Consider the following 20786-nt stretch of genomic DNA (forward strand, 5'->3'; position numbering starts at 1 on the left):
GAGGAGCTCCACCTGCCCCTCATTTCCCCGCAGCCCTTGCAGCACGTTGCCCAGGGCAGCCCCCCCCCCCACCATGGAGCTGGCTGCCTGGCCTGGGAGGGAGAGAGGACCCAGAGCCGGTCTCGCCTGGGCCAGGCCTCCTCCGCAGGGTTGGGATTCTGGGCCCAGCCAGGACTTGGGGACTTTTCTTTCTCATTTTTGAGTGGCCCCCCGCTGGGACAGCCGCTCTCTCTGCTTCCACGTCCATTCTGAAATGCCACGAAGGCCCTCCTTGAGATTCCTACATTGCAGGGGGCTGGACTGGGTGACCCTCGGGGTCCCTTCCCAAAAGGAAATACTTACCAAAACAATAAAAATGTTAATAAATACAATATAGGTGTATACAGTGGTACTTCGGGTTAAGAACTTAATTCATTCCGGAGGTCTGTTCTTCACCTGAAAGTGTTCTTAACCTGAAGCACCACTTTAGCTAATGGGGCCTCCTGCTGCTGCCGCGCCACCTGAGCACGATTTCTGTTCTCATCCTGAAGCAAAGTTCTGAACCTGAAGCACTATTTCTGGGTTAGCGGAGTCTGTAACCTGAAGCGTCTGTAACCTGAGGTACCACTGTACATATATCTATCTAGGTTCTGGGTGCCGGAATTGGAGGGCGCAAGTCTCCCTGAATTGTTGGATTCCGTCAAAGTTAGACTTCCTCCCGGCTCGGCCACACGGCGCTTCTCACGACAGCCCCGCCGTCTGGGCCTCCGCGCCGCCTGAGGCTGAGGCGCATGCGCGGGAGAAAAAGGCGGGAGTTTCGCCGCTCCCCCCCCCCCCCGCGCGCCCAACCGCCGCCTCCCTGACGGCGACAAGTTCCCGCTCTTCTCGCTCAAACCGAAGGTCGCTCGTTCAGTGGCCGCCGTGCGGGTGACGAGCGTGGAGCGAAGCCAATCTACAGCCGCAGAGGAGGCCCGGCCGCTCTCGCCGCCGCCCAATCGCGGGGCTCGGAGGCGGGGCCTCTCCGGGCGCGAGGGAAGGAACACAACAGAACCCCGCCGCGTTTCTCAGGGGGAGGGCGGGGCTTCCTCGGGAGGGCGGGCCTTGACTGCATGCGCCGGCCAATGGGCGCCGAGCGGGGCGGGGCGGCGCTTCCAGAGAGTTCCTCTCGAGGAAGGAAGCGGTCGGAGCGGCGGAGGGTGAGTGAGGCGCTCCTCGGACGCCTGGGTCCTTTCCCCTCTTCTTCCTCGCCACGCCCCCTCCTTCCCCGGACGCCTGGGTCCTCTGGTGGGGGGGGGGCGGCTCGGACGCCTGGGTCCCCCTCCTGCCCTCACCCACAGCCTTCTAAGGCCCTGGCTGGCTATATTGACGCCTCTCTCTATTGATTGTGCTTCTTTATTTCATAAAATGTACACACCGCTAGAGTGCAAAACAACAGCCCTCAAATCGGATTACAGAAATATAAATAAATCAAGGAAAATATACGATGGTACTTTGAAACATACGAAAAGTCAACATAATTAATACAGAGTCTAAGGATCTGGTTGGGCTTTCTAAACAAGAATGTATTTAGCATTTAAAAAATGTATTTTTAATGTATTTTAATGTATTTTTAAAGAAAGGGGTTTTTTTGTTTCTGTTTTCTTTTTTAACTAGGTTTTTATTGCCTTCGTTATTGTGTTCTTGCTGTTTAATCTTTGTGAAGTTTATTATGTTGTGCCTTTATAATTCTTAATTTCTTACTGTATAAGCTGCTTTTAAATATTTCACTGCGGGAGGTTGAGGATTTAGGGGGCAAAAACGCAGGCGAGGCTCTTCTGGTGGTGGCCCCTTGGAGGCTCCCACTCATGTGTGATTTTTCCTTCTTCATTAGAGGTGTTGAATAAACTTCCTTTATCACCTGATGAGAAACTAGGGCCCAGGAAATCTCCTGTAAATGCCATAATAAACTTTGTTCAGTCTTTAAGCTGGAGCTGCAAAAATCTTGCCTTGATTTCCGCTGCAACTTTGGCTACTTTTGAGGAGTCCTAGTTGGAGAGAGAAGGTCACACAGAGAAGGCAAACAAGACGTCCTGTTGTTGTCCCTGGCTGATAAGAGTCTTCCTTTCCTCTCCCAAACTCCTCCTCACTTGCCTCTGGAAGGGAGCCCAGCTGACCTCAGGGGGACTTGCTCCCAGTTCAGTGCGCACAAGATTGCAGCCTGGGACCTTCCTGGGGGAGTATTCTCACTATAGGGCAACGAGCCATGATGTTTCAGCAGCATATTTTTAAAATGACTTGTTGCAGATAAAGCTGAAGCAACATAGGCTCTGCCTGTGGGCAGCGTACAACTTCCTGTCTCTGCTTTAATTGTGTTGTTCCTCCATGCATCTTTCCTGGGCTTGGACTAGATGACCTTTGTCTTCCCTTCCAATTCTATGATTCTGTTGCTGAAGTAACCTTAACACTGTTAACGGAGAAATCTGAGGGCTCCCTTGGACAAAAAACAAGGACACCAGCCAGGAATACCAGAGCAAAACAGCAGCCAGTCGGCTTGGTCCTGATTGAAGACGGTTGCGACAGGACTCCCACTTGCCACAAGGTGGAACAAGATGGAAGCCCCCAACAAAAGAGAACCCAAACTTTTATTAGCTGCTAATCCCCATGTTACACCCCCCCCCCAAACTACATCACTCATACATCATGGTTACATCACGAAAGGGGAGGTCTGGTGGCAGTAATCTGAGCATCCTGGACCCTGCCCCATGGTTCTCCTTGCCAGTGTGGTGTAGTGGTTAAGAGGTGTCTCCGCTCCTCCACATGCAGCTGCTGGGTGACCTTGGGCCAGTCACACTTCTGTGAAGTCTCTCAGCCCCACTCACCTCACAGAGTGTTTGTTGTGGGGCAGGAAGGGAAAGGAGAATGTTAGCCGCTTTGAGACTCCTGAAGGGGAGTGAAAGGCGGGATATCAAATCCAAACTCTTCTTCTTCTTCTTCTTCTTCTCCACCAAACACCCATCAAGTGTAACAAAAAATATATTTACATTTCCATGTTTCCCAGCCCAGTTAATCCCACCCTTTTGCCTTCATCTGGGTTTGGTATTTCTGGAATGGCTACCTGTCTGGCACTCAGGTATCAGGATGCAAGGTATTCTCACTCAGGCAGAGGGGATGCTGAGTAGCTGAGCTCACAGGTCTATAGGAATTTCTGAAGTTTTCCCAGTGAGCCAGTACAGAGACACATTTATCAGGGAATTCTTACATTTGGTATCGTGCAGCAAAGGCCCTTTGAATAGATAGGAAGAAACTGTGATGAATTGTTTTGTGGGGAAAAGTCACAAAAGTGCTGGTGCTGATTCTGGTAGTGGGGTGCATGTGCATGAGATCTGCTGGAGGGCCACCCCCCCCCAACCTATACATAAATTCCTGCAACAAGACACTGTCACTCTTTTTACACCAGTTTTCCAAGGAGGATTCAGGTTCCCTTTCAGCCTTGACCCTCTCCATGGCGGGCCAAAAAAGACACACACGGATCCAAAGTCAGTTGGGAGCAATGCTTCCGAATCCTAGTTGCTGGAAACCACAGGAGGGAAGCGGGCTCTTGTGCTCGGATCCTGCTTGCCAGTTTCCCACACAGCTGGTGGACATCCCAGGAAGCTGCATGGTGGAAGACTCAGGACAGATGAAAGGAAGCCCTTATTCACACCGCATGTATTAAACTATGGAACTGGCTCCTGCAGGTGGCAGTGAGGACTACCAACTTGGGAGGCTTTGAAAGAGAATTATACAAATTCATGAGAGCGGGTATTTATGGCTACTAGCCGTGGTGGCTGTGCTCTGCCTCCTGTATAAGAGCTGCCGGGAACTGCAGGAGTGGGGGGGGACCCACTTGTGGGGTTCCCACAATAAGCATCTGGTTGGCCACTCTGGTTAGCCCCCTCCAGCAGCCAGGCTCTCCTTATGTCCTTAGGGAACCTCCAGTTCCAGAGGCAGTCTATCTTGGTTCCTAGATTCTTTGGACTATTTGGCCACTGTGAGAACAGGAGGCTGGACTAAATGGGTCATTGGCCTGATCCAGCAGGCTCTTTGAGTGCTCTTGTCTGCTTTGTGGCAGAGCATCTGAGAGTCGGGGGTTCAGTTCCTGCTGGCGTCTCCAGGTGGGGCTCTGAAAGCAGCCTTGGAAAGAGCTGCTGCTGCCAGCAAGTGTAGACAGTCCTGGTCTGGGTGAACCAGCGGTCTGACTCAGTATAAGTCAGCTTCCTTATTTGCTGGGGTGCAGCGGAGGTGTCACTTGCCGGCCCTGATCCTGTTGCTTTAGGGTGCTGACTGAGCCAACAGGATGCAGCCTGGCTGGGAGGGGGAGGGTTGTCCTGGGAGTCTTGCTCTCCTGCTTGCTCGCTCTGCCTCGGCTTGAGCAAGAACTGGAGCTGACTGCACCAGATTGCAGCAGCTGATTGAACTTCTGAGGAGATCTACTGCACCTGCTCCTTTACAAAATGGGGCAACCCAAGGCACATTTCCTGGAATTGTAGAAGGGTCAGAAGGGACCTTCAGAGTCATCTAGTCCAACCCAGTGCAGGAATCATCTGGCAAGGGGCCACCCAGCAAGCAGTTGTGCAATGGAAAGCAACCTGGGCCTCCATCGCGCAGCCGTGCCCAGAGCTTGTTCCAGGGATGCAGGGAGGGGCTGCTGGCACCTCAGGCGCTCACACGCAGCCATAGTCTCCGCGTGCCGTGCTGGTCACGCTTGTGGGAGCCTGTGGTGGCGCCTGGGCTCTTTCCGGGTGCAGCTGCAAGCGCCCAGAGAACCTGTTTGGCTGGATGCCGGCCGGGATAGGCCAAGGAGGGAAGGAGAGGAGCAGAAGCCACTCTGGGCTGGGGCAGCTCCACAAACCTGCCCTAGAAAGCTGTTTCTGCTCCCAGCCGCTGAGAGGCTCCTGCTCTGCTGAACATGAGGCAGTGCGTTCCTATTTAAATCGACCATTTATTCAGAACCATGAGGACTGGAATCTTGCTTTATTTTAAGGGGGAGGACTCTAGCTGAGTGCAGTGTTAAAAATGAGCCAGGTGCATTTTGTCACGGGTCCAGTGGTGACCACGTGGAGATCTCTGGATGTCAGGCTGGCGACAGGGGAAAGCAAAATGTCACTTAGAGAAGGATCTGAAATACTTTCCTTGAAGGTGGAATTTGTCTTTATTCTGGATTGCTTTATTTGATGTTTTAATGTGCTGTAAACTGCTTTGAGATTTGTTCTTCAAAATATAAAGTGGTATAGAAATAACAACAACAATAAATTTTCTTGAAAAAGGGCACCAAGACATTCCATTCTGGCGACCGTAACCCAGGTTTAAGGTGCCATTTGGCGATTAAATTATCTGTTTGAGTTTCTAATGCTGGCTGAGTGGCAGGGCACGTGCTTGGCATGCAGAAGGTCCCGGGGTCAGCCCCCAGCAGCATCTCCAGGCAGGGCTGATTCCTGGTCTGAAACCCTGGAGAGCTGCTGCCAGTCCGGGTAGACGATACCAAGAGCAGCTTCGGATGGATGGGGACATAGGAGGTGGCCTCATACTGAGCCAGGCCGTTGGCCCTTCTAGCTCAGGATTGCCTGCCCTGACTGGCAGCAGCGGCTCTCCAGGGTTTCAGACCAGGATTCAGCCCTCCATGGAGATGCCCTTTGGGACTGAAGCTGCCTGGCTGCCTGCGACCTTTTCTCCCAACTGGAGGGTGGAGCGGATGCCCGGCTCTCCTGCCCAGTCCTTGGGTTTCCCCAGAGTGAGATAGCCTGGCCTCTTTTGGCCGAGAGTGCAAAGGTCAAGGCCAGGAGAGCTCCTCCCACGTTTCCTTTGAGGCCTGCTTTGAACCAGGCGCTGAACATGTAGAGAATTCCTTTGAATGTAAGAGCCTGGCTGCTGCTGGATCAGGGGGGGGGGGGCTCTAGTCCAGCCTCCTGTTCTCACGGTGGCCGACCAGGTGCCCCTTATGGGACGCCTGCAAGCAGGGTCCAAGCGCAAGAGCAACTCTCCCAGCCCCTGGGATTCAGGAGCATGGCTGCCTCTCCGCTCTGGAGGCAGAGCACGGCCATGGGGACTAGCAGCCCTCCATAGCCCTCTCCTCCAGTCTTCCAGGTTGGTGGCCTGGCTGCCTCCTGCAGGAGGGAGTTCCACAGGTGAATTCTGTGCTGCAGGAAGAAGTCCTCCTTTTTCTCTGTCCTTTCTCCTCCACATTCAGCTTCACTGGGTCCCACCACTTCTGGTGTCGTGAGAGGGAGAAAACCTTTTCTCCAGGCACGGGGCCGAGTTTGCCTCTGCCTGCTTTTCTCTCTCGGCTTTCTTCATGCCGTGCATAATCTTATAAACTTGCAGCATGTCGTCTGTCCTGTCGGATTTGTTTTAGCTCATTCACGAGTGGAGCGTGGAAGTCGGGCCGGGTCTTGCGTTTGGTTGAAAGGCTTTCAGGAACAAGGCTTTAAAGTGCTGAAGTTGAAAAGCTTTAAGGAACAAACAAATCCCTGTCTTGCATTTGCGTTGCCTTTGTTGTGGGGCAGGATCAGACCCTGAAATCTGCCGTCCCAAAGCTTTTCCTTCCCGACTCCCCTGTGCGCTGCTTCCAGTGTGGGGCAGCGTTTTTTGCCCACAGAGGAGCTTTTCTGCCCCTGAGCAGGAGCCTCAGGCCGGCCAGGTGGGGCAGCTCTGCACACCCAGCTTTGCCTGGGAGATCAAAGGCCCAGCGTGGCCTCTGTGCGCCTCAGAAGTGGCTCTCTGAGGTCTTGGCTTCTTGCTTGTTCAGGATAATCTGGGAAGTCGTCCTGGGAAGAAGAGTTTTTCCCAGGCTCCCTCCCCCCCCCCCCCCGTCTGGGCTGCGGCTTGGCTTTTCTTGCTAAGCCTTACATGTGGACTCCTGGCAGCCTCCCATTCATAGGATCATAGACTTGTAGCGTTGGAAGGGGTCCCATGGGGCATCTAGTCCAACCCCTGCATTTGCTCACCTGGAATCTCAGGAAGTTCCCTTAGACCGTATCATCTTACACTGGCCGGCCGCAGTGGCTCTCCAGAGTTACGGAAGCAGGACGCTCCCAGCCCTACTCAGAGATGCCTGCTCTGCCCATTGAGCTGTGGTGCTCCTTCCCCAAACCTCACCCAGGCAGGCCAGGATAAGTGAATGGGCTTGCAGCCCTGTTCACGTATTTATTTAAGAGATTTCTTACCCGCCCTTCTCTGTAAGGTCCCAGGACGGGTTGCAGTGACATAATCATTCTGCTAAAAACAAGAGAGGTAGGGCAGTTTGTGGAAAGAAATGCAAGGACTCTGAGCAAAAACAACAAAGCAGGAGGGCTGAGCCCCACACAGGAGTGCTGTCCCAGGGCAGGTGCACAGGTGTGTCTGCCACCCATGGCGGGACCTGACTCAGGGTGGTGCCAGACGCATCTCTGTGGGGTGAGAGGGTCACCGCTTAGGGGCAGCGACAGAGAAGGCCCCCGACCACCATTCCCTCCACTTCTGCAGCTGACCGAATGGCCAAAAGCCCCCCCCCCGACTTACAGCGGGGCCCCAAGTGACTTGCCCAGTTTTCTGCCCTCCGGCAGCCCCTGTCGCTTGGCACAAAAACCGCTTCCGTCTTCTTGAGTACCCTAGGAACCCAAGAAGAGCCTCCTGGATCAGGCCACTTCCCATCTACTCCAGCATACTGTTCTCACAGTGGCTGAACAGTTCCACAAGCAGGATTCGAGAACAAGACCCCTCTCCCGGTTGTGGTTTCCAGCAACTGGCGCTCAGAAGCCTTGCTGCCTCTGACAATGGAGGCGGACCATAGCCATTGTGGCTAGTAGCCCCTGAGTCTGAAGCCCTGGAGAGCTGCTGCCAGCCAGGGCGGACATTACTCAGCTGAATGGACCAGTGCTTTGACTGGGTAACCTCCGTGTTGGATGATCTCCAGCCCCTTCTTCTGTCAGCTGAGTTGACGTTTAGCATTCCTTCAACAGTGGAACAGCCCACTCTCCTCTTTTGGAGGCTTTTTAAATCGAGATTAATCAGGGATCCTTTAGCTGTGGTTCCTGCAGTGCAGCGGGGGTTGGACTAGATGACCCTTGGATGCCTCCCAGCTCTACAGCTCTAGGCTTCCATCAGCGCTGGACAGCATCTGTGGTCCTCCAGGACTTGTGGGGACGACACTGTCATGGCTGAGCCTGGCTGCTGGGAGTTGGGAGTCCAGCAGCCCCTGGAGGGGGCGGCACCCAAGTTTGGTGGAGGGCTTTGCAGAATGAGGCTCTTCTCCTCTTGCAACCAGTGGCCCCTCGGCTCCTCTTGGGCAAGGCCTTCGCAAGGGAGTTTTTCTGCTGACTCGGTGCTGCCAAAAGAGCTGAGGGAAGCAGGGCACCCAGAGACCCTCCTCCAGCTGTTTGGAGGAGCTTTGGGCAGAGAAGAGGGGGCAGCCCCTTGGCCCTCCGGCAGCCCACATGAACCACAGTCCTCTGCCTGTGTGTGCTTCCAAGGGCTGGAGCGTGGCCCTTTGGGGCAGGCCCATCGTGATTTAAAGCGATTTGATTTAAATCATATCCACCCTGCTGAGCCGGATGGGCCCGTGGTCTGATCCAGTCGAAGGCAGCATCCTCTGTGCCTAGGTGTACCAATCGGTCTGACTCTGTCTGAGGAAGATGCTCTTGTTCCCAGATGAGGACTAGAATCTTACTTTATTTCCAGGGGAAGAGAGTGACAGGCGGCCAAAGTGTGCCACGGGCGGGCGAGGCCAGGCTGCTTCGTTAGCAAGTGGCAATTAAGGCCTTAAAGGAGGGCTTGGTGCGCTGGGTTGCGCAGCGGACGGAGAGGAAAGTAGGGCAGCGGAATCTTGCTTGGTCTGGGCTTTTTTCTGGTGCTGCTGCAGCTCCCGTCCCACGCCCTCCGGGGCTCAGGAGGCATTCACGCTCGCCCTGTGAGGCGGGCCAGGTAATCAGCACCTTTGGGATCTGACGCACTCAGCCCCGCCACGCCCTCCTGCTTCCTCCAACCGGTCCGTCCGCACAGGGAAGAGCGAGAGGAGGAGGAGGAGGCACTCTTAATTGGGAAGCCGCAGCAGCAGGGCCCTGGCAGCCCCACCTGCCTGACAGGTGTCTGTTTGGGGGAAGAAGGCCAGCGAGACTCTCTGGGAGCCAGCCCAGCCATCAAAGGGGCCGCTTCTCCTTTTACTGTCCTCTTCCCTCTCGGATCTTTTGGCAGCCAGCATCCTGGGGCTTTCTCAAGAGCTGCTTCTCTTTTCCTGAATGACCCCCAGGTCCTCTCTCTAGGGCAAAGCCTCTCTCTGGGCTTGGACGGGTGAGCCAGGGGGACGTGACGCTGCCGGACGCTGACCGCTGAACTGCCTCAAGGAAGATGGTGAAGGAAACCGGGTACTACGATGTGCTGGGGGTCAAGCCCTGCGCCACGATGGAGGAGATCAAGCGCGCTTACCGGCGCCTGGCGCTGAGGTACCACCCAGACAAGAACCCCAGTGAGGGGGACAGGGTAGGTGCCGGGGGCTGGGCTGGGCTGGGCGGGCTGGACTACATGACCCTTGGGGGTCCCTTCCGGCTCTCCCGTCCTCTGACTCGACACCTTCTCTCCCCCCCCCCCCAGTTCAAGCAGATTTCCCAGGCCTACGAGGTGCTGTCGGACCCCCACAAGAGGTCGATGTACGACCGCGGGGGGGAGCGGGCCATGAAGGAAGGCGGCAGGGGCGGCTTCGGGCCCCCCATGGACATCTTTGACCTGTTTTTCGGAGGCGGGCCCCGCACCCACGGTCCCCGCGTGGAGAGGAGAGGTACTTGGGGGCGGGGGGGGGCTGGCCTGGCCGGGGGGGGGGGCTTTGCTTCCTCTGGGAGACAGGCTCTTGCTGAGAAGGCTGTACCTGGAGGAGCAGAGTCCGGCTCCATTGCCATTTATTTATTGAACCTTCTACTTTTCTGCTCAGGAAGTTCTCACCCAGACACCTTCTTTGAGTTCTAAATTTATTTGCTATTTTTAAGCGTTTTGAATAATCTTTGGTGTCACCTTGAGACGGTTGTATAGAATGAATCCTGAAAATGGAAAAACAGAAATGAATCTTGTGGCCACTTTCCCTTTGGGAAGGCGGTTTGTGGTTCACAGGCCATAAGGGAGAAGTGGGGTGTGGGGACGGGCCCCCCACTGAGGGATGGCAGCAGCACCCTGAAACTTGGCTGATTGGTAGTTTGGAGGGAGGGGAGTCCTTCTAAGCCAGGCGTGGGGGGCCCCAAAGGCACGCTTCCCACCCCTTCACCCCTGACCTGTTCCACATCGATATTTTAGTGTGGCAGCCCCTGCTCTGTGGAACCCCCTGCCTCTTGACGTCAGGCAGGCACCATCACTGCGTTTTTTATGGCACCTGCCAAAAAACCACATTTGTTTAGACAAACCTGTATCCAGACATGTAGAACGTTGGTCTATGCTTGTTTTTAGTTTATTCCTGATTTTAATTTTAAATGTTTCAAATGGTTGTTTTTGCTGATAAATTTTATTCCTTTCTTTGTAAACCTCCTGAGGCTTTTCTTTGTGTGCAAATTTTGTGAAATAGATGCCGTGCCCCCCGTGGGCCCCGCTAGCTGCTTGGGCTGGTGGCACTTGGACTCCAACAACGTCTTGGAGTGCCGCAGATCCTCCATCCCTGGCCAAAACAAATCCCTGAGAGCTGATGATCTGCTCTGGCCTGCCTGAGGTCCATTGACACGGCTAGGCTCACTGAGGCCCATTGATTCCAAGGGTGCAGCTGACTTGGGCCCCTGCCATCACAGAGCAAGGAGGGATGTGTTGCTCTGCTTGTTTCAGACTGAATTGTTGTTGTAATGGATGTATGTTTTTGCATGGTGCGTAGAATCAGGCCACCCAGCCCAACCCCTTGCAGTGCAGGAATCACAACCATAGCCGTCAACGTTTCTCTTTTTTTAAGGGAAATTCCCTTATTCCAAACAGGATTCCTCGCAAGAAAAGGGGAAAGTTGACAGCTATGATCACAACTAAATACCCACGTGGCGTATGCTGCTGGAGAGAGGCTTTGAAAGATCTGAAAAGACATTTAGGAATGCCTTTATATTATTACTAAATGTATTCCTATTCTGCCTGGGATTCAAGGCGGCTTCTGACATTTAACAACATCATTCTAGAATACAGAGTAATAAAAGCAAGCAATAGTTAGAACCAGTCATTAAGCTGCAGCGATTTGCCCCGCGGATCTGCATCGCCTGCCCCAAAGGCCTGTCTGGACAGGAAGGTCTCAGCCTCTGGCGGCAGGATAACAAAGAGGGAGCCAGTTTCGCTTCTCTCCGGAGGGAACTCCACAGTAGTCATAATGAGGATAAACACCAGTCCCTTGATTTCAGTGGGTCTCCTCTGAGTAGGCCTTGGTGGCTGGATGTAACCCGGAGGGTGGGGGGCTGTGCTGGTGCCCCCTTGAGACTGGCCGAGGCTGTCCTTCTGGTCCTCCTCTTCCTTCCAGGGTGAAGGGTGTGACTCTCCTCCTCTTCCCCCCCCCCTCCAAGCTCCCAGTAATTGCATCCTGTTCCCTTGAGATCTCTGAGAAGCCTTTGCCGGCTGCCTAATTGCCCTGAGTAAGCCTCTCAGAAATGCTGCCTTCCTGCCGACAGGCTGCCATGTGGCCCTGGGGACTTCTCAGCAGCCTACAGGTGGGGGCGCTGGATGGGCAAAGGGGGGGTGATATCGCATAGCCCCCTCTGCTGATCTATACAGGCCCCTCTGTGAGAGCCAGACTTGCTGAGAGTGTCAGACTTGGGCCTGGGTTCAAATCCTCCCCATCAATCCTCACGCGCTCACTGGGTGTGACCTTGGGATAGTCTCAGCCCTGGCCTCCCTCACAGGGTTGTTGCTGTGGGGATTAAATGAGATGGGGCAGAGCCATACTGTTATAATATTTATTTATATCCCACTGAGGGTGACTCAAGGCTGCTTACAGCTAAAATAGGAACAGCTAAAAGCATTGAGGGGTGGGAAGCAATAATTAAAAAAGAAAACCAATTAAACATTTAGACATATAAATAAAATAGCTGATCTGTTAAAACATACGGATCATTACAATAAAAGTATACAAGCCACCTGGAGCTCCTGGGAGCAAAAAGTGGGACAAACATGCCAATAAATGAATCAATCAGTCCTGGTGGAAATTCCCTAGAGGGTAGGACCCAAAGCAGTGGATTCAAATGACAAGCAAAGAGATCCCGACTAATCACCAGGAAGAACTTTCTGAGAGTGCAAGCTGTTCCACAGTAGAAAGGACTTTCTCAGAAGGTGGTGGACTCTTCCACCTTGCAGGTTTTAAAACAGAGGTTAGGTGGCCACCTGTCAGTGATTCTTAAGTTTATTTACTTTATTTCATAAAATGTACACACCATTTGATTGTTAAAAGCCTTTGATTGTTAAGTGACTTAAAACAGTAAAATCAAGAAAAAAACTACCACCCTACTTTAAAGCAGACAAGTTAAAATACTGAAACAGAATAAAATTAACTCAACTTTCATTCTAGGAACAACTGTTTAGAAATTGGTGCCTGAGTTTTGAGTTTTCCTCCTCCCTCTCTGTCCCTTTTCCCTTGCGTGTCGTGGTGGGTTTTCTTTCCAAACAAGACTGTAAGCCTGCAAGGAGGAATGGTCTTGCTTTGATCGTATGTCAGCCGCTCTGGGAGCCTTTGGGGATGAAGAGCAGGACGCAAAAGGCCCCAAAGAAACAAACGGTAGCTCCTTGGTGAACAGCAAGAGGTTTCTGATGCTTTGGCCTCCTTGTTTCAGGGAAGACGGCCGTCCACCAGCTGTCGGTGACCTTGGAGGACCTGTACAATGGCGCCACGCGGAAACTCTCCCTGCAGAAGTCCGTCATCTGCAAGAGCTGCAACGGTGAGCGAGGAGGGGGCAGGAGTGTGTGGCGGGGGCTCCTTTGGGTGATAGAACTCACTCCCGCAGGGGGCGGTGAGGATCGTCGATGTGGACGGCTTTAAAAGAGGATCAGAAGACAAATTCATAGAAGAGGAGAGGGCTTCAAGGGCTGCTGGTCAGAGGCAGCAATGATTCTGAATCCCAGGGGCTGGGAACTGCAGGAAGGGAGAGCTGCTCTTGTTCTCGGGTCCTGCTAAGGAGTTTCCCATTAGGGCACCTGGGGGGGACGGGATGTTGGGTTAATTGGCTCCCCCTTGACTTCATCCGGCAGCCAGGCTCTTCTTAGAGTTTTGTAGAGCCTCCAGGTCCAGAGGCAGTCTATCTGGATTCCTAGCTTCTTGGGGCCATTTGGCTGCTGAGAAGAGGAGGCTGGACTAGAAGGGCCCCCTTGGGCCTGATCCAGCTGCGGGGCTCTCCTTGATCAGGGACGGTTTCCTCCCACGCCAAGCCCTTTCTGTTTCCTTCCCAGGCCGTGGAAGCCGGGAGGGGCTGGACACGCGGTGCCCCAAGTGCCACGGCTCTGGCGTGGAGGTCATTGTCCACCAGCTGGGGCCCAACATGGTCCACCACATCCAGACGATGTGCTCGCAGTGCAAGGGCCAGGGGGAGTGGCTGAGGGCGCTGGACCGCTGCCTGGCCTGCAACGGCAGGAAGGTCATCCGAGAGAAGAAGATCCTCAACGTCCACCTGGACAAAGGTGAGTCAACCCCGCAAGGTCTTCTCCGCAGGGCTGGCAGGGGCAAAGCAGGGGGAGAGCCTCTCCACCCAGCAGTGGCACCAAGGGGCAAATTGGGGGGTCAGCTTGTTCCTGGGGGTTTGTTGTATCCCTCTTGATGCCAGGAAGTGAGAAGCTGGCCTGCACCTTTTGGGATGGTCTGCCAGGATGGAAAGGGAGCAGAATTAATAGGGTCTAAAGAGATTTGGTTACAAGAAAAACCCGCTTTCCTTTTTTTAAGCAGAAAATGGAGCCACATTTGGCCCCTCAGAAAAGCGAGGCCTCCCAAACTTTGTTTGTTTGTTGGGTTTCTATCACACCTTTCCTCCAAGGAGCTCCAGGTGGCAGACCCAGGTCTCCCTCTCCTCCGTTAACCCCCCCACAACAGCCCTGCGAGGCAGGATAGGCGGGGAGCAGGTGACGGGCCCAAAGGCAGCCCCTGGAAGCTTTGTGGCCGGGTCGGGATTCGAACCCTGATCTCTCCCAGGTCCCAGTCTGACCTCTAGTCGCTGGGCCACCCCTTTTTCTCTCAAAATGGCTTCACCAACCAAAACGTCACAAAACTGCAGCAAGCTTCTGAAGTTTTTTTTTTTAATGATGTTTTAATTGAATTTTGTTCTCCAGAACTCTTTGTCAGGCAGAATTAGGGGGTGGGGAGGGAAGAGCAGAAGAGCTCATGGAAGGACAGAGCTTTGGCTGGATTTTTGTGTGGGCTTGGCTCCACGGTGGGGGGGGCGGGGGCCCGGCTGAATCAGTGCCTCCCAAGCCCTGCAGAAGCCTGCTTGCCTCTGCCTGGGGATGAAGTCTCCATCTGGCCACACCCACGCCTGGCATAACACCGTCTCTGGGAAATGGAAGACTGACTTGTCACCCAGCCCTGAAATGCTGCTCAGAGAGCGGCCTCAAAAGCACACTTGAACGGGGAAGCTGCAGTTGTCTTTTCAGTTATGGGAAGAGGCCTGTTTTATGAGATGCCATGCTCCCGGCCTTGATAAAACCCAAGCCCCAATTATTTATGGATTTTTTTAATAAGTCTGGCCTACCTTCACCCAGAGATCATAGGGTGGTTTACATCATAGAAACACAAAATACATAACATAAAAATTAAAGAATATCTTCCTACCAACACTTTCAAAAGGCCATATAGGGTTTAATCAGCTGAAGACCTGGTTGAAGAGGAACTTTTTCACTTGGGGCCTAAAGGTTTATAAGGAAGTCACCAGGGGAGCCTCCCTGGGGAGAGCATCCCACAAATGGGGCGCCACTGCAGAAAAGGCCCTGTTCTCGTTTTGCTGCCCTCCAGACTTCTCACGGAGGAGGCACACAGAGAAGGGCCTCAGATAAGAATTGCAGGGTCCAGGCTGTTTCCTATGGGAAGAGACCATCCCTGAGGCATTGCAGTCCTGAGCCATTTAAGGCTTTCTACATCAGAACCAGCACTTTGAATTGGGCCTGGAAACTAATTAGCAGCTGGTCCAGCCGGGCCAGGATTGGCGTTCTGTGCTCAAACCACTTTGCCTCCGTGAGCAACTTGGCCACTGAATTCTGCACCAGGTTCACAGTACAGTGTAAAAGCAGGCAAAATGTCCCAATCATTTTAAGTGTCTGTTTTGTAAGAATGCCAAGAGCCCAGCAAGCCAGTGCAGAAGGAGACTGAGAGAGAGAAGGCAGCCGGGTCAGCGGTGGTGGTGGTGGCTTTCTGGCATCCGTGCAGCTCTCTCCTCCCTCCTGCAGGGATGGCCGACCGGCAGAAGATCACTTTCCACCAGGAAGGCGACCAGATGCCCGGCTTTGAGCCTGGCGACGTGGTCATCGTCCTTGACCAGAAGATGCACCCCATCTTCCAGCGCCAGGGCAGCGACCTCATCATCAAGAGGGAGGTGAGCCTGGTGGACGCCCTCTGCGGCTGCCGGCAGATCATCCACACCCTGGACAACAGGAAGCTGCTGGTCTCCTCGCGGCCAGGTGAGCGCAGGCGGGAAGAGGGGATCTGGGCCTGTGGGGAGAAGGAGCCGCGTTTGTCCATGCGAGCGAAATGGAGAAATAGCCCTTTGCTTTAAGCAGGGCCTGAAATGCTGGGAGGGGGCTTCTGAGTCACAAAGGGGCTGCCAGGCTTCAGGAGGGAGGTGTTTGGCATCTGCCTGCCAAGCCTGTGGCCTTTCCTGCCCTGGCCTTGGCCCTCTGCATGCGCCCAAGCGAGGCTCTGGGAGGTGGAGAAGTTGGTGTCTGGCTCTTCCTCCAGGCCTGGGAACATCAGAAAGGAGGCGGAGGAGGAGGAGCCTGCTGGATCCCACCTGTTCCAGCATCCTGTTTGCACAGTAGCTGGCCAGATGCCCATCATGGGAAAGACCTGGAGCAGGGCCTCTCTCCCCTCCGGCCATTTCCAGCAACGGCTTTCCAGAAGCAGGGCTGCCTCTGTCTCCTGGCGAGGAGCCATCAGGGGCCCTCTCCTCCTCCTCTGTGAATTTGTCCCATCCTCTTTTAAAGCCATCCAGGTTGGTGGCCGTTGCTGCCTCCTGTGGCAGGGAGTTCCAGAGTCACGTGAAGTGTAGTAATTATACTTGTCAGAGTAGTGCCAAAGTTGCCCCGGGTCGTTTGACCCTTTTTATTAGTTCTCTTTTTCTCTCCTAGAAAAGACTGCGCAAGATAGAGTTTAAAAATAACATGACTTTTACTTGGTATGCTGAAACATATTTACATGAATTGTGTGTGTGTGTGTGAATGTGGCTAATATTTACAGACTGATTCTGAGGCACAGAGCAGCATAACACAACACCTGCTGCTCTCACAGTTAAAGCTCCCTCTCGGCAGACAATTGATGGGGAACGTCACTGAAAACACTTCCGCCTGTGGTTGTGGCATCAAGGGATTCTGTGCTAATCCCCAATGTCCACCTTCAATGGATACCCACCACTTCCAGGTCATGAGAGATGGAGGAAGAGGGAGGAAACCTTTATTTCTGTCCACAAATGTGTATTTCCCTCCTGCCCCCTCTTCTTCGCCTTTCCTGTGAGTGAAGAACCCCCAGGGGCAGCAGCAGACTTTCTGCTTGGGGGAGCGTCTCCACCCCCTTGGTCATTCTGGAGGCCCTTTCCTGCCCCTTTCCCCAACTCTGCCCTCTCTGTGCCCCTCAGGGACCATCATCAAGCCTGGGGAGGCCAAGTGCATCCCCAACGAAGGCATGCCCATCTACCGAAATCCAACACAGAAGGGGAAGCTGATCATTCAGTTCCAGGTACTGGGGATGCCGGGGGGGGGCAGGGGGGCATTCAGGCTTAATCCAGAGCGAGAGGGACAGGGAGCTGGGAGGGGGACTTGCTGCAAACCAGTCATCCACCATTCTTAATAGAATGGTAGTTGGGGTGGATCTATTCCAGTCCCTTTGCAACGCAGGGATCTTGTGCCCAACGTGGGGCTCAAACCCACAACCTTCAGATTAAGAGTCTCATGCTCTTCCCAGCTTATCGTTCCATATCCTCTAAGGAAGAGCTTTCAGAGGGAAAGACTGGGGAGGCGGATTCCCTGGAAAGGAGGTGGGCCCTCTTTCGTTGGAGATTTTTAAGCAGAGGTCTGTCAGGGATGCCTTGGCTGAGATTCCTGCACCCCTTGGGGTCCCTTCCAGCTCTCCCGTTCCCTGATTCCCCCCTCTCTTGCCAAGGTGAAGTTCCCGGACCCCGGCTGGCTGCCCCCTCACCAGCTGCGCCAGCTGCAGTCCTTCTTCCCTCCCCGCGAAGAGGTGATGGCCACAGAAGACACCGAAGAGGTGGAGCTGCGGGAGCTCTTCACCCAGCCCCACTTCCAGGAGAGGGGCTTCCACCACGAGGACGACTTTGAGGACCCCATGCGCCACAACGTCCAGTGCCACACGTCGTAGCGCCGCAGACTGAGCCCCGTGGGGCCTTGGGGGGGCTGGCGAGAGGCCTGGAGGAGCCCCCGTCACAGCGCCTGCCGGGCAGGGACAGGCCAGCCCCACTCCTGCCCTCCCTTTCCCTGCTGGATGTGCCTTCAGCCTGAGTTGAGGGGGGGCCTGGGGACCCTCCCTGGCCTCCGGCGCCATGGACTTCGCCATCATTCCTGACCCTGTGGCCTTGTTTCCCCCGTTCCGGAAGGGGCAAACTCTGGACAGTTTTTCAAAGCGGTTGGTGAGCCCCAGAGCTCTCCAGGAGCCCCTCGGGGGTGTGGGGTGATAGAGTAGCCTGGGGGTGGGGGTCTTTCCTGGGATGCTGGGCTAGGAGGCCAGAAATATCTGCTGTTTCCCCCCGGTTGGTGCAGCCACATAACCCCCTCCCTTCCAGGGCACCTGGAATTCAGAATCCCAGAGGGAAGGATGGGCTGCCGTCACTCCTGACTCTGCATCTGTTTGCCTCCTTGGCAGGTTTCTTTTGGTGCTGGGCCTTGGTGCGTAGAATGAGTGGGGGGGGGGCAGCAGGCCTTGTGGGTGACTCTGGGAAGAGGTTGGGGGCAAACCGTGCCCAGTCTCCTTTGCTTTCTGAACCTGTTTGGAGACACCATTGCACCCTTTCCTGGGGGTTTGGCGCTCGGTTTTCATCGCAGGGCTGGGCTTCCCTGAAGGTGGCGGGGTCCCACTCTGGCCACTTCTGGGCCCCCCAAACAGTCATGCCCTCCTCCTCCCACCTGCTGCCGTCCTGCAGAGGGTTGGCACCTCCCTGCCCAGTCACCAAACGGAAGCAGGTGAGGGTCAGTTTGGCAGTGGCCGAACCCCACATCCCCCCTGGGCTGGGACTCCTTGCTGAGGCTGCTCCAGCCCCCAAACCTTGCCCCCCACTCTGGCTCCTGGACTGGCTGGAGCGGACCCCCCTTTTGGGGAGAAACGACTATTCCCCGTGGGATAATTTTGTGGGTTTCCTTACTCCGAATAACGTGTGTGTAATTTCAAGCACCCGAAAGGTCTCAGGATGGCGGCTCATCCTTGCCACCGTCCTGGGAGGCAAGAGACTCCATTTACATGCGGGTAACTGAGGCTGGGGAGAAAAGTCTCTGCAGAAGGATTAGGCTGCATGTATGTGAGGGGGAAGGCGGATTTGGGGGTCTGTGCCCCCATGATTGGAAGAGGCTGGGGGCAAAGGGGTGGGGATCACGCAGGGCTTCTGGAATATCTCGCTGAATGGGGAGTGATAGAGCGTAGGTTGGGTGCTGAGGGTCTAAATCCGTAGGCAAGCAGCTCATCAGGAAATCGGAACTACCTGAAAACAAGTTAGGTCTGTATCTCAGTCTTTCTTTCTGTGTCCTGTCGTAGAATAAAGAGCCAAGATGGATATTCACAGTGTGGCGAGTGAGGAGAGTTTCAGACAGCCTGGTTTGGCCCAGCCAGGCAGGGGGATCCCACTCCCCAAAAACTGGGACAGGGCAGCTCCGAAGGGACAGTTTTTGTCAGCAGGGGATGAAAAGCTTTATGTTCTCCCTCTGCCTGCATTGAAGAGGGTTGGACTGGATGACCCTTGGGGTTCCCTCCAGCTCTACAGTTCTGTGGTTCTTCTCCCCCACCTTGGTTCTCCTAACTCTCGGACCTCCCACCATTCACTTTCGGTCTTATTTTTAAGCACGTTAATTGAAAAAGGGCTCCTGGCTGTGCTCTGCCATCAGAGCTGGAGGCAGCGATGCTTCTCAAGAGCTCCAGTTGCTGTAAACCTCTGGAGGAGAAAGGGACATTGTGCGCGGGTCCTGCTTGCAGAGCTTGAGGATCCTGGACTAGATCCAGCAGGGATCTCACGTTCTTATGCTTCTGTGTGGCAGCAGATGTCAGGAGAAGCAATATGGCCAGAGGCAGGGCTTGCCTGGCCCCCTAATCCTTGGGGTGGGGGCTTGCCCCATGCAGTAGCAGTGCGGCCTCAAAGGGCAAGGAACCCGACATCTCTGGGGATACCGGCCAGCCTCAGCAAATGGAGCCGCACTCCTGCCTTGAGTCCTGCTCAGAAAAACAGGGCAGCCCCGGGAAGCCCAAAGGCAGGTGGGTATTCGCAGGGGGAGAGGGGACCCCAGAGAAGCCCAGGGACCCACACTTGCCTGCCTGCCTGTGATGGCCCTGCAGTGCCAGCCGGGGCCTCCAGAGGGCAGTGTTGGCTCAGCAAAGATCCTGGTTCGCTTGCAGGTGCTTCGGGAAGGAAGAGGCTGCTGGCCAGGAATAGTCCGGCTTCGCTTCTGCTCCAGGAAGATGGAGGCGGCTCTTCTGCTACCCCAGAGGAGACCTCGCAACCAATGGGTTGCATTGACCAGAAAGGCGGTTCTGACTGAACCCTAGGGAGGGTTTTCTGAGAGCAGGAGCTGTGCTCCCCCTGAAGGTGGCCGTCTCCTGCCTCAGAGGGCTCTAAAAGAGGCTTCAGCTGCAGGGGCTTGAGCTGGATGACCCTTGGGGGCCCCTCCCAACTCCTGTGGTTCACCAACCTGGTGCCCTCTGGGAGTTGCTGGGCTGCAGCTGGTCAGGGGTGGTGGCAGCTGCAGTCCGGCAGCATCCGGAGGGCACCGGGATGGGGAAGGCCGCTTTGCCCGCATTTGCATTCTAGAACATGGGTGGGGGGGGGGCTTTTCTTGGGAACTGTCTGAGCTGCTAATTCTCTGGCTGGCGGGTAGCAGGAAGAAGCCCATTTGCACTGGGGGGGGGGGAGGTGGAAGGCAGTTGTTTCTGGTCTGAGCCCCGAGGCAGGGCCAGGCTCGGAGCAAGCGGGGCTTAACTCTTCCTCCATCGGCTTACAGATATTCCGGGTCTAAATACCCAGCAGCAGACCCCGCACCTTGGGGCGCATGTTCCGTCACATCTCAGCTGGCCTACGGTGGCGCCAGAGCGCCGCTTGCTGGCGAGGCACTCTTTGCATGCGCAGAGGCGAATTGTTACCAGGTGGAGAGGAGTTAGCGCCCCTTGCAGCAAAAACGGCAGCGGGCCCGCCACGCCCTCGGAGCTGAGGACCGGAGAAACGAGACAGAAAAGTCTCTGCGAGGGGGCGCATTTCAGTCCCGTCCCCTTCACGGACTTTGCGGCCGACCTTTAGAGAAAAGCGGTGAGCCCTTGAATTGCAGGAAGATAGATAGATAGATAGATAGATAGATCCTGCCGTGTGCGTGAATGGGCTTACCAATGCCAAGAATTCTGTGTTATCAACCACCACTGGACTCTGCACGCCACCCCCCAGTAAACTGTCGCTGCTACTAAGGCAACGGCCACTTTTTTGTTCTGT

General features: G+C 54.9%; 1 protein-coding gene across 1 annotated transcript; it reads left to right on the forward strand.

The window, feature by feature from the left end:
• Positions 1–1067: 1067 nt before the first annotated feature.
• On the forward strand, positions 1068–18874 carry LOC310694114 (dnaJ homolog subfamily A member 1-like). Its single transcript, XM_083476871.1, has 8 exons — positions 1068–1175; positions 9234–9450; positions 9562–9745; positions 12738–12842; positions 13351–13578; positions 15331–15561; positions 16731–16831; positions 17255–18874. Exons 2-8 carry the CDS (start codon positions 9319–9321, stop codon positions 17468–17470), a joined length of 1197 nt encoding a protein of 398 aa, XP_083332997.1. The 5' UTR covers positions 1068–1175; positions 9234–9318; the 3' UTR covers positions 17471–18874.
• Positions 18875–20786: the final 1912 nt, after the last annotated feature.

The sequence above is a fragment of the Podarcis liolepis genome (assembly GCF_965112155.1).
Source record: "Podarcis liolepis genome assembly, chromosome: 15".
Classification (NCBI taxonomy): domain Eukaryota; kingdom Metazoa; phylum Chordata; class Lepidosauria; order Squamata; family Lacertidae; genus Podarcis; species Podarcis liolepis.